Here is a 13,792-nt window from a genome sequence, read left to right on the forward strand (position 1 = left end):
CCTTGCCCTCAGTGGTCAAAATGATCTGTGAAATAGTCAAAATAATAGCAATAAAAAACATCTTCGGAGTAGCATTCTTAATAAAGCTGGATGAAACTAGGAACACATTTGCTCAGACCAGAAAATGGTACAGTAATCAAGATGGAAGACAATTAGAATTTCAATGAACATGCTAATTGCTTGGAGGGACGTAAAAGCATAGTTATTTTAGCCAGAAGTAATCCACAACAGTTAAACGTAACCCCTGTGAGACATGGCTAAGGGTTCCAAACCAAACAGATGACATCCAAGTTACAGCCCTGAGTGAAGATACGATGATGGTGATGTCAACCGTGATTGAGAGAAGAGGCAAACGGAAGCCACAGAGAAAGATTAAGAGCTCTGTTTTAGCCACGTTGAGTTGGAGTTGTCAGCCATACATCCATGAAATGTCAGTGACGAGGATGAGATTTTAGTTTGGATGTGACTTCTTCCAACTGAAGCTGTCCATCACAGATAAAGTACGTACAAGGAATTAAATATCATTTTAATTGCTACTGTGGCTCTTTATCGCCATGTTACAGGTGGTTTTCCCTTCCTTGAGAGGCCTCTGTAGCAATAGTTTTGTTACACGAGTCAGTGTGAAGAAAATTGATCCGAATTAAAGTAACTTCCCTGATATATTTGTGTGGGGCAGGTGTTCTACATGAGAATAATTGGGGAGGGGCAACAATCTAAAGATAACCTCATTATAGAATGAAGTCTTAGTTATTCTTCATATTTTTTTTTTCTCTTCACATCTTTGACAGTCTATGCATATAAGCAAAAAGGTAGATTTGAAATAAAACTCTGGCTTCCGAAGCGGCACCCTGAGACAGAAGATCCTCTCTGCAGTCTCTCGTCTCCTCACCGGGCTTATCCGCTCAGGGCACAGCCACACTAATGACAGAGAACAAACCGCCTCCGACCGGGGCCTCTCCATCCCGTGCCAGGTTTCCTCCGCATGGCTGGGGCAAGGCCAGCCTCCCGCCGGCGCTCGGGGGCCGCTCCCGAACGGAAAACCGGCAACCGGGGGCCGCTACTCCCGGCGCGGCAGCGCTGAGAGAAACCACCAGGCCTCAACCCGGGGGAGAGGGAGGTGTTACCATAGCAACGAGGGGGCGGGTCCACAGCGCCGCTCTCCCCCGCCCCCCAACATCACCTGACCGTTCGAACAGCCCAATCAGAAGTTTCACAGCCGGCTGAAGGGGCGGGACCACCTCCTCTTGGCCCAACCTGAGTGGCCGGCGGCGCTCTCCTCCGCGCCCTGCGATTGGCCGTCGCGCCCGCCGCTCTCCATACCACTACCGGGGGGGGTAGAGCCGCCGCCGCTCGGCCCGGCGGGAGACGGATCCGTGAGGCGAGCGGCGGCGGCGGCGGCGGCGGCAGCGGCCCCGCCCGGCGGGGAGGGCCGGGGCGGGGCGGACGCCCCGCCCCGGCCCTCCCCGGCGGGCGGGGCTGCCGCGGGGCGTGGCGCGGCGGGCAACCGCGTCCCTTTCGCGCGGCGGCCGTTCTCCTCCTTCACAGGGTGACACGTCCGCGGTGAGTGAGTGGCGTTGGCAGGCTGTCAATCCCTCACCGGAGCGGCCATCAAACACCATAAAACACACACGGGCACCGGGCGGCGGGGCTCATAAATTCCAGCGGGCTGAGAGAGAGAGAGAGATTTTTTTTTTTTTTTTTTTTTGCACATTGCTTTGCAGAGAGTGTGTAATTAATTTTTTTCTCCCCCCTCTCTTTTTTTTTTTTTTTAACACTTCTTTTCCCCCGTTATTTCCGCTCTTTTCTTTCCACAAGTTCAAACTTTTGATTGCTGCCGGTTTACCCCCGTTGCACAGACTTGGGATCATTTGTTATTTTTTTTGGGGGGGGGGGGGGGGAGGGCGATTAATTTTTTTTTTTCCCTCTGTGATTGTATTTTCTTGGCTTTTTTTTTTTATGTTGCAATTTGGGGGTGGGGGTGTTCGCCTGGTTTATTGTGGTTTTTTGCCGTTTGCCACCCTCCTAACTTCTTGAGGATTTCAAAGCGAGTTTTTTTTGATTTTGTAATTTTTTTATGTTTTTTTTTAATTTTGCCATTTTGCAAAGAAGATTTTTGGACAAGTGGGGAAAGACATAAAAAGCAACAATAAAAATTATACTAATACTAATAATAAAAAGCTTTGGAGGAAGATTGTACCAGGAAAACTGCCGAGAAACCTTATCAACTCATTTATCCAAGCCACAAACATGATGATGATGAAAGAAGACTGTAACTAAAGAAGAGAGTGATTTACTGCACGGGGAAGGAGAAGAGAGTGGAATAAACAGCTGAGATCCGGTCAAAACACAAATACTGATTTTTTTTGTTGTTGTTGTTGTTTTGTTTGGCTTCTTTTTTTTTTTTTTTTTTTTTCTCCTTTTTCCCCCCCTTTTTCTTTTCTTGGTGTGTGTGTGCAAGAGCGCAGTCCGGAGTCCGGGACTGAGACTGACGGGGGAGCCGCGGCTGCCCGGTGCTCTCCCTCCCCGCCGCCCGCCGGCAGCGCGGCCCGGGCCGCCGCCGGAGCCATGGACGATCAGTCCCGCATGCTGCAGACCCTGGCCGGCGTCAACCTGGCCGGGCACTCGGTGCAGGGGGGCATGGCCCTGCCGCCTCCCCACGGACACGACGGGGCGGACGGCGACGGCAGGAAGCAGGACATCGGCGACATCCTCCATCAGATCATGACCATCACTGACCAAAGCCTGGATGAGGCACAAGCAAAGTTGGTTTCGTCTAATTAAACCTTGTCTCTTTTTTTTCTTTTTTTTTTTTCCTTTTTTTTTTTTTCTTTTTGTGTGTGTGTGGTTTTTGTTTCTCTCCTTCCCGTTCCTCTGCGGAGACCCGGAGTCTCACAATTTGAGCAACTTCTTGGTGCCGTGGGAGGAATTGCCACCAGCCGAGGCAGAGCCAAAGTTGCTATTTAATGATTGGGTTTTAACTAGATGTATAATAAATAACCCTGCGATGCTTATGCCGTCGCTCCGTGCCCGGGAGGCGGTGGCTGATCCCGTTCCCGTTGGACACTGTCCGGCGGACACCGGCCTCAGAGCCGCCGTCTGTCCGTCCGTCCGTACGAGCGCAACTTTTCTCCTTTCTTTCTTTTCTTGTCTCCGAAGTGGCGGCAGATGAATTACAAACCTGACAAGACATTGCTGCAAGGGGGGGGGGGGGGGGAAACAAAACAACCCCCAAAATTTTTAAATCACAGTAAATACAAAAACAAAGAATGTTAACTCTTCCCCCCCTCCCCTCAATAAATCAGTTATAATACCGCAGGACGGATCGTACCGGGGACAAGGGGGGGGGTGGTGGTGTGATTTATACCCCTCGGTCGGGCGGTATTTGCACAAAGATAATTCGGTATAAAAGTCAGAGGGAATGAGGGGAAAGAGAGACCCGGCAACCAGTCCCCGTTGCTCCCCCCCCCCCCGCCACGCCGCCTCATCGCCCGCCAGCCCCGCGGCCCGGCGCCGGGAGCCACCGGCCGGTGGCTCCCGGCGCCGGGCCGCGGGGCTGGCGGGCAGGGAAGGAGGGGAAGACGCCATGTTGCCGAAACGCCGCGTTAACCGCTTGTACTCTCCTCTCTTTCAGGAAACACGCACTGAACTGCCACAGGATGAAACCCGCCTTGTTCAGTGTCCTCTGCGAGATCAAGGAGAAAACAGGTAAGGGCCGCCCGCGCCGCAGCCATCTTGATCCCTCCTTCCTTCCACTCGCCGCCGCCGCCGGGCCCCTCAGTCAACCACCCCCCCCACCCCCCCCCTCACGCCACCGGAGCGGGATGGCGGGTACCGCCGGCCGCGCTGCCCGGTGGGATCCCGCCACGCCGAGCTGAGAGGGGGACCCGCTGGCCCGTCCCGCCCGGGCGACGGCGGCCCGGTGGGGTTGGCTCGCTGTGAAATGGCGCGGTGGAGAATCCCCCCGCCGCTCTCCTCGCAGCCCCGGAGCTACCCCGACAGCGCCCCGGGCTGCCTTTTTTTATTTATTTTAACCATCAGGACACTTTGCAAAATACTTGTCAGAGCTGTGTTACCTCACATAATTTTTTTATTTTTCCCCGGGATGTGGGTATTACGCACGGTAAACTTTCTGAGGGCGTGCGCGGGCCCGGCCGGGGGAGAGCGGAGCCGGACCCCTGTCAGCGGAGCGGGGACGGGGACCTCCCGGCGGGGGAAGGCCGAGGGATGGAGGTGCTGTCACCCCACGCTTGGTACAGCCTGGAGGAGCTTGAATTGCTCTTGGGCGATGATGTTTTAAATGCCAAAAATTTCCATCTCAAAAAGTACAAAAAATAAATACATTTTTTTTTTATCCCCACATTAACACGACACTAATAAACTCTGTGCTTTTCTTAAGAGGCATTTTAGGTTTCGGGTTTTTTTGCAATTTTTTCACACCACTGAATTTACAGAGGATTTTTATTTATTTTTTTTTTAAAGAAGAAAATTTGCAAAGTGTTCTGCCTTGTATTACGAGAATAAGAACATTTATTATGATCTGGCTTTAAAAATAAACACATGCATTGGGTGGCTTTTTAGCTATATCTGATATTCAATCACATTCCCCTTAATTGCGCACTCAAAAAACAAGACTATAGGAAAACAACAAACGTGGAATCATTGCAAATCTCAGCTGAGAAACCGGGAAGTGCACAGTTCTCAGTAAATTATGGTGCTTTATGTCCAAGGGTTTCTTTGCTACCGGGGATCCACTTCAGTTTCTGCTGACAGCTAAGCACTAGGGTATTGACTGTGTTGTGAATATTAAGATTGATTCTGCTTTATATTGCATTATATTACCCGGGATAAGGGTATGATCCCCCTTCTGCCCTCCCTCCCCACCTACCTACATTTTGCCTCCATCAGCTCATAACCCCTTTCTTTCCTCCTTTGGCTTGTGTTTGTTTTCTGCCTTTCCCTAAACTTTTTGCCTGTCCTGCTCCGGAGCCAGCCAAGCAACCTGCCCTCGATGTTCAGACATTTTGCAGCAGGGAGATTTCAATTAAGGCGGCAGGCGTAGGTCCTGCGATCACTTTATTTGCAGAGGGCTTAGCCTCAGTGTTTTGAAAGGAAAGTATAGTCAACCACATGTCAGAGGTGAGCTGCGAAGAAAAACCCAAGTCCTTTCAGCAGCGGGGATTACTGGCAGAGGGTGTTTGGGGAGGCCACCGCCGTCTCGGAGGCGAGAGGGAACCCGACAAGAGACTTTGGTCCGAAACGTTTCGGGGTGTTTCAGTGATAACTTGTAAGTTGGGATCCTGCCTTTGTGCTGCAAGTAGTCGAGCCAAGTTTGCAAGTTCTCTCTTTTGTGAAATCGATGAGAACCAACAAAGAGTGAAGGCGTCCTCCTGCCCAAAGGCAAGATCCTTTCGGCCCGGCAGCACGGGAGGGACAGGATTAATGCACCGGGTGATTGATGGAGATGAATCCACACCCCCACCAAAAACTGTTCCCGGAGGGGGACCTTCACTCAGGGTCTCCCAGTTGAGACAAAATGTCTGTGTAGGCTTTAGTTAGTGTGCTAAAGCAAAGAAAACGTGGAAATAAATTCTAGCATATTTTCTGTAAGCTCTTTTCATAGGAAACGGCTCAAACAATTCTGAACTGGAAGGGTGAACGGTCTGAGATGCACTTAAACCAGAGGTTCCCCCCCCTCCCCCTGGTACTTTGCATTGTCTTGTGGTCCACGTACTTAAATCTGCCTGCAACTGGGTCACGCACTGGTATTTAATTCTTTTTAATCAGAACTAAAGTTTACCTTGCTGTTGGCAGTGGGAATTGCCGTGATGGCTTTATCGCTTCCTTTTTCTGTGAGGAGGATGAGGTGAGGAGGGAGGCTGTAGCCTATACATAAAGTGTAATAGCAGTCACGTCTGTTCTTAAATAAGTATTGTGATATTTAAGTCGGTTTTGTATTGAATTACGTATTTTTTTTATATTTTAGTAGTTTTCAGTACAGTCAGCGGGGACTTTGTGAGACTGGTCATGAGAGAACACATAGAGGAATCATTCCTCAGTTTAGGCAGAGCAACTCTTATCACTTGCCTGCAAGGGTTAATGAATGCAGCACATTTTAAAAGCCTCTCTCTCTGTCTCACTTAGGGTTAGGAGCTGAAGATTTTTTTTTTTCCCTGTGAGGTATTTACCATGTACAAAGCAAATCACTGAGCTTCCTGAATTTAGCCTGACATTTCTTTTTTAACATTTTAAAAAGTGCTGCATAATACATTTAAGAGCTTTACAGATATTAATAGATATGTGCATTCTTAGAGGCAACCACAAGGTAGCATGGTTTTCATAAAGAAACTGCTATTTATTTCTTTAATTAGTTCGAAGAAAAATGATACCCAAAGTCCTACTGAAGCCCCTCTAATCAAATAGGAAGATAAGCAAGTAAGAGTCGACTGACTCTATTTTGTTGTATTTTACCCGTTCTCTGAGGTGTCGCTTGCAAGTGTTAAAGTTGCATTCTTAATGCGCGCTCACATCTGTTGCATACCTGTGTAACAGTCTGTCTCCTTACGCGCCTACCAGTAGGAGTCAAAAACTGATTTGCGCCTTTGTTTTTCTACATAGCTCTTTTTTACTGACTAAAAATCCTTCAGATTTGTAATTTGATTAAGCCTACATTAGGACGTTGCTATACCTGAGGTACTGGTTATTCTCATGGAGCTAGAAATGAAAATATATTAATTCTTACAGTCTTAAAAGGGTTAGGGAATTGCAATTATTTCCCAATGGATATGACATAGTATTAGGTCCTGGATTGTGTTGATAGATGGTTTGGGTTTTTTTCTTTAAAAATCATTTGTATAGATAGGAACACATGTTTATAAAAATGTCTGAATGCAAGTGCCTATATGCGTACATGTATACATTTATTTATTTCTATAAGTCCAACAGAAACAATGATAGCTGCCAACCAAACCCTAATTTACTGTCACCACAAACCCTAAATAGCATTCATTTACTAGTAAAGCCTAATGGCATACATGATGGTTTGCCAGATTTGTGGCCTTTGTGAGGCTTATAAGCAGGACTGACTTGGGAAGATCATAAAACTTAATGAACTTCTCGACTGCAGGAGGTGTCCGCAGGGGAAGAGAAAGGCCTGCTTGGCTGGTTGGGCTGGTTGAACTATTTTTTATGTCTAAAGAGAGAGGAGGAAAATGTTCATTAAGAACGTTCTCCCCTCGTGCAGAATTTTGTTTTGAAGAATGAAAAAACAATAGGTATGAAAACCAGACAAATAGTGACGTTAACCATGGGGTTAATTTCTTGCTGTTCCCCATGTAAGCTAAAACCTTTATTTTTATTGCTACAACTGTAAATAGCCATACGATGCCATTCCGATGATTAAAGGGCCGTATCATGCCCTTACTTGCTGCAGTGCTCCTTATTGACGAAAATGGCCCAACTCTTTTAGGAACGCCCCTTGTCAATATGCTGCAAAATCTGTAAACCGCCTGTTAGGTAACTCGTTTGAGAAGGACTTGCTTTTTGCCTTGTCTGCTAGCAGAATTTGAAAATGTTAACCCCTTTCTTCACTGTGGTTATTTAAACATCGAATCACAGGACTCTTGCCTTGCATTACACACATTTCAACTTTCCACTGTTTGTAAAGTATCATTTAGTGCCAACAACTTGCAATAATATATAATAAAATAAAATCCTAGCAATTCTGTCTGATCATTAAAGGATTCAAATGGAACAATGAAACGGCACTGATAACATACATATATTTGTGCATGTATGTAGGTATGTATGTGAGCTGTTCTGTAAATATCAGCTGTGATGTTATTGATATTCAGCTGAGCTATTTAAAATATTTATGTGCAGTCCTGTTTTTTTTTTTTCAAGCCGCTAAATACATATTTTTGATTTACCTTGACTACCTAAGGTAGTAAGCATTGTGTATTTATGTGCGTACATCTTCTCTTCAGTTTAAATTGTTTAGCTTTTGTTTCCTTTCTCATGCTTCAGTGTCCAAGATTTTTCACTGAACCATTGGTTAGACTTTGGAATGGTATTTTTTTTTAATTGTCAGCAAATGTATTACAAACGATGACGTGCAGTAGAATGTTAGGTCATGTGCACTGTCCTTATGGCAATGACATTGCTTTTCTTTGTAAATGGCCTACTAGGAAAAAATAAATCGAATAAAGTATCTTGATTGTTATTTGGTCATCTGTTTCAAACACATTCATTATCAAAATTCTATCTCTTTAGTGGGTGTCCGACACAGTACGTCTGTGGTTAAGAAAACAGGCGGCTTTGGTGATTATTTTCATTAGAGAAATTCATGTTATTTTGTCTTACAGAACCTGTAACTACACAGTACCTTTAGACCTTACCATTGTTAGTGCTGCTTGCTATATTTAACTAACAATCTTCACATGCATTACCAGGATCTGTGGGGTTTTTTTACTATTTTTTATTTTATTTAATTTCCCCCCTCCGTAAAGGATAAATTTGGACCTACGTGTCAATACTAATTTAAGTAGGAGCAGGGATTTATTTTATTTTACAGCTGTTTTTCAAGTCCTTCGTTTTATTTTTGAATTTGACGCATTTGCTTGCTTATCTGAAAATACAAAATTATACGAGTTACTGTGTGGTGTATTTTAGGATGCTTGTTGTAAGTTAAGGAATTTTTGCATTCAGAGATAAATTATTATAATAGCATGTAGTGAATGCAAAAGAGGCCCTTTTTTTCCCAGGATTTAACACATTTATCAAGCTCTTTCCTACAGCTTTCAATGGAAAAGTTGTATGATACGGATATTATGTTGTCTTTTTTCAATTTAAATATTGATTTGTGTGAAACATTAATATAATGATATTTGCAGTCTACCGTAGACAAATATAAGCAGAATTAGACATACTAAATTGTTACAAATGTAACACAATATTTAAATATATATGCAGGCTATATTAATAATTATATAGTAGAGCACGAGAGAGTCCAGTTTGTATCTGTCCTCAATTTTTAGACTGTTTTTCAATTCCTTGCACATCACGCATATGACGGTTCGATGAATATTTTTATGAATAGCAGGAGTGAATACTGAATCCCTGCACTAGTGAGTCCAAATCAGCGGAGCCCCGAGTGGAGTTTTCCCGTCCTGGTATCATTGGTAGAATTAGATGTAGCTGTTTGTATTCCATGAATTGACACCCTGAGAAGAATGCTTTGTTTGTTTTCTCAGCAGTCATGTTTAATGCTATTCGCTTATCAAGGTGATCAGCATGGTTCAGATAACACATGCCTGACACAGCCTGCCTTTTTTCACCATCATGTTGACCTTTTGTCACATTTGCTTTTCTCTGGTAGGCAATTCATGTCTTTAAGTATGAATGGAGTAAATAATTCACATCAATATTTAATATAAATTATTAAAGTTTCTGTCAGCTCTTATAGTTCATGCTTTTATAAAGTTGGAGTAGTTCATCAGCCAAACAGATGAATTGTGCTTCTCAGCTGGACGTTAGAGCTCCTCCATAATGCTGTCTTTACAGTGGAAGTAAACAGGGAATTAAATATGAAAGGAAATGAAGCCTGGTACTTGAACTCTATGTATTTTTCAATGATGCACCTTCTTTAGGAAGGCTCAAAGTAGTAGATAAATATGCATCATAATTTATTTTGTTATTCCCATACTTTTTTTTTTCCCCTTCATGTTGCAAACAGAAATGTAGAAAACCCTACTGACCCTGGCATTTTCTTCTACTCTTTGTTATTAGCCTTCCGTTAGTGCTCCAGCCCCCTTCTTGGGTTTAGGGTGGATGTACTAGTGCTGAGGTTTTTTGGTTTTGTGTTTGGGTTTTTTTTTCCCCCTTAATATTCTTTTTCTGTTTTTAAAGATTGATGGGGAGCACTAAGATGATGAAGTTTTAGGTTTTTTCAGTCCTTGTTTATAAATTATAGTTTGTATTTTGCAAAGTGACCTGTGATTGAAAGTAGATTCTGAAAATATTTTTTAAAGAAGAAATGTTCTGATGTCTTGTAACAGCTATAATGTATTTATTGCTTCAAGAATTGGATAAAAATAGCATGTTTTGCATAAAAGCATATAGTAAAAATCATTATGCACTTCCTTTAATTTTATTCTATTTTAGGTATTTTACTTTAAATTCTTTTGTTACCGGTCAGTTCAATGCATGTTGCACAGTCAGACGAACTTGTAACAATATATGGATATCATGGATCCTACAAATCAATCACTTGGAAAGGGGGTTGGTTTTGTATCATGTGTTTACAGGTCAAAACCTTTTGCTATACTTAAGTCATGCATCAACATTTAAAGCTAATCTCTCAGTCCTCGTTGTCCAGCAGGTGGCTTTTTCATATAGTATTTAATTTCTAATTATTTATTGCAAGTGGAAAATGAAATTTAATAATACTATCCTGATTGCTTTTTTTAGAAGAACAACGGTTTTTCAGTATATCCTGCTGTATATGATAGGGTCAATGAAAGCATCTAGAGATCTTCAAGTATACAACCTAAATTAAGATTCTAAACAGGCTTTACAGATGCTGGTAACTTTGGCAATTATCATTTTGTTTGGTGAACAGTAGTAAAACAGTGTGTGGTAAAAGTGTTTAGAGAGAGAGGATAAATAAATTGAACAGTTTTGCAATGCAAAGTGGTTTGTGGTGTTTTTGAGGATTTCTTGGCTCTTGCTTAACTGCTATTGTGAAGCCTGGAGCAGATTTTCCCATTGCTAATGCCCTAGAAGTATTAATTCACTTTGATATGCTAATTAGAGGGCATTATGCAAGAAATGAGATTAAGTGGCAGCATGAAGCCATTTGCCTGTCAGTAAATTGAGAGCTTTAGCATCAGGAGGAGCTTTGTTTTTTCTGAGTTTCTCTTGGTTTTGCATATAAATAAAATTGATTGAAAGGTCTAGAGAAGCTTCTAGAACATTGGTGGTTCTTTTTCTCCTTCTATGATTATTTAAACTTCATGTTAAAGCCTTTCTCTGAATATTAATTGATCTAATGGGAGATACTGAACATGAAGAATTTCATTGTATTCTCAGTTACTGTATCTTAACAAAAGGAAAGTATTAGAATTCTTTGTGTCATCTGATTTTTGTGGTATTATTTTAGATATATCTTACAGCTTTGTATTATAACCTCTCTGACTGCTAACCGCTCCTGTGCTGAGAACTAGATCTGCGTGGAGGTATTTTTGCCAGTTCTGCTGGTTTTGGGATTGGGATAATGAGGGCCCGACCAGCTGAAGTCAAATGGTCGGCTCAGATTCCTGGCCGATGGGGCCTTGGGCATCTATCACCCCCACTCACTCACAGCATTTCCCATCATTTCTTATGTAAATCACAGGTATATTTTCCTTCATATAGGAAGGAAGGGTTGTAATATTGACCATAGATTTTATTCAACTGCCAGAAACTGTGTTAAAGTAACATTAAGGGATTGACTTACAGCCATAAGGGCGAGGAAATTTGGAATTAATAGTTAAACTCTGCCCTTAACTCAACTCATTGAACCTATTTATTAGAGCATATATGATACGTAAGATCACTGTGCTGAGACCTCTGCAGTATTAGGACGCTCCAGGATGACTCAAAGACGAGAGTTTCTGATTTAGTTCAAATTTGGCTGGTGGGTTTTTTTTGTGTCTGTGTGTGTGGTTTTTATTCAGCCTAGGAGTTGCTTTACTGCAGTTTTGTGGTTAGTTTTCTTTTTATAATACTGTTTAAAAAATATCAGAGAAGTAATTCTGGAAATTGAACAAAGATTTATCAAAAAATAAAACCAAAGCAAAACCGACCCAAGCCTCTCTAGTCCTCTTTGCCTGAGTGCCTGCAGAATGTTTGCTGTTTGTGTGCCCATCTCCTCCACAGATCGTTGTCGCAAAGTCAATCAGGGGAGTAGTGCTAGAGTGACAGTGCTTGTTATGAGCCCCAATAGTTATTTAAAAGAAAGGAAAAAGGATAAAAAAATGCCCCAGAGCTCCATGCGGGGGCTGTTCATGCTAGATGCACATGCTCTCCCTGATCCTGGCAGCTGAAGTCTATCACTGTTGGGAAATTTTTAACATGAACCGCATAAGACACAAACCACCGCGGTTTCCCCGAAGCCACAGGGGTTTTCACGTCAGCGCAGGACAACTGGCACGTGCGCTGCGGGTCCCTGCCCGCTGTCCCCTGCCCTCGGCACCCACGGGAGCTGCGAGCCCTCTCCATCCACCCTCCCTGCTCTTCGTCAACAGAGTCCGGGGCGCAGTTTTCATTTAAAGCATGATGTCCCTGGTTGTCCTTAGTTCCCAAGAGCTCCTGAACAGGTTGGCCTGAAGAATCCAATCAGGAATTTATAACCTGAAGACTTTAGTTATCATAGTGAACCATTTTGATACTGGGAAGAACAAAACAGCACCTGAAACTGCAAAATCAGTTCTTCTCACAGAAAGCAAAAGAAAGCATCACTGGTCTTCAGCTGCTGATTTTGAGTTGCACATTCTTGAACAAAAGAACTAAATAATGAAAATGTTCTGTGGCCAACCTTAACTTTCTCAGTACCGGTAGCCCCCCGACGGCGTTGGTTCGGGAGGGGAGGGTGCTGGAGATGAAAGCCTGGCATTTCTGGGTTTGAATCTTGCTGCTGCTGTTGGCTTGGGAAGAAAAACCCTTCCTCCCGCTCCAGTCAGGAGAGATGTGGGGACCTCGGCGGGAGCAAACCCGGGGCTCGGCCACCGCCACAATGAAGTGAATGCAAGAGCTCGACTTTTCCTGTGTCTAAGAGGGAAATATTCTCTATCAGATTTTCCTGTGAAGAGTGTGTTAAGTTGGTGCTATGTGTTGAATAATTTTATCAAGTATTTGGTATAATTAAAATTGTTACATAAGTAATCTGTTAGCACTATTTACAGTATCCACTCTATTCCAATCACGGTGAGCCTAAGTGGAGTCTTGCCTCCTGGAGATGAAGAGATTAGGCTTTCCTTAGACTTCTTTTCTTGGCTTTAATTAGGAATGTTTGTTTTTTTAATTCATGGTTAGACTTCTAGCAAAAGGGTATCGGGGTTCTCTGACTTGGTAGTCAGTTTGCTTAGTACAGAAAGAGACCGTAGATGGGGATCACTGCTTTTCTTTAGCGGTAGCTGTTCACAGGCAGGATGGCACACTTGAAAGGGTATTTAAAGCATGCTTTCATATATTTGTTGATTAAAGAAGGAAGTGTGCTTTTAGTGAGGTTTGTAATTACAGAACGCCCAAATGTTTGCTTATTTTCTTTCACGTGAGATCCTGGTAGCGTGATTAACTGTCACTAGTAAGAACAAGTTACAGTAGATTGTGCAATGATTCTTATTTGACTTCAAGGATGTATTTATTACCATTTTTGAACAAATTATACTAACATGAAAAGTTGTGGAAATGATTGTGCACTAGATAAGGTGATACATTACAGGAGTGGCTGGGTTTATGGAGCTTTATGCCGAGGTTTTCTCAGAAATTATAGCACAGTCCTGTCACTATAAAACCCGGTGATACAGTTGGTAATAACATGCAGTGGAGGTATTTTTAGGATTTCACTTGTTATTCAAATAGAGTGGGAACTGTCAGTTTTTCTACCTCATATTTCTTTCCTTTGTTGCACTGGGTAAAGAGGGAAGAGGGGAAGGAAAGCCCGAGGACGGCAGAGCGGGCGCCTGGGTGTGGGGTCCTGCAGCTTTGCCAGGTCCTGCCGGTGCCACTGGCTCCGGGGCCGCGGGGCTGCCGAGGT

At 43.5% G+C, this 13,792-nt stretch overlaps 1 protein-coding gene across 3 annotated transcripts in view; it reads left to right on the forward strand.

The window, feature by feature from the left end:
• The first annotated feature begins 1,475 nt into the window (after positions 1-1,475).
• Positions 1,476-13,792, forward strand: part of PBX3 (PBX homeobox 3) — a 115,409-nt gene continuing 103,092 nt past the window's right edge. The window contains exons 1-2 of one of the 3 annotated variants that reach the window (XM_082492690.1): positions 1,476-2,766; positions 3,579-3,705. In XM_082492690.1, the coding sequence (XP_082348816.1) occupies positions 2,566-2,766; positions 3,579-3,705 (328 nt within the window). In that variant the 5' untranslated portion in view covers positions 1,476-2,565. Of the gene's footprint in view, positions 2,767-3,564; positions 3,706-13,792 lie in introns of those variants that run through there. The other 2 variants (XM_082492691.1, XM_082492689.1) reach the window with 2 other exon arrangements.

This window comes from Vanellus vanellus, assembly GCF_965231255.1.
Source record: "Vanellus vanellus genome assembly, chromosome: 18".
NCBI lineage: Eukaryota > Metazoa > Chordata > Aves > Charadriiformes > Charadriidae > Vanellus > Vanellus vanellus.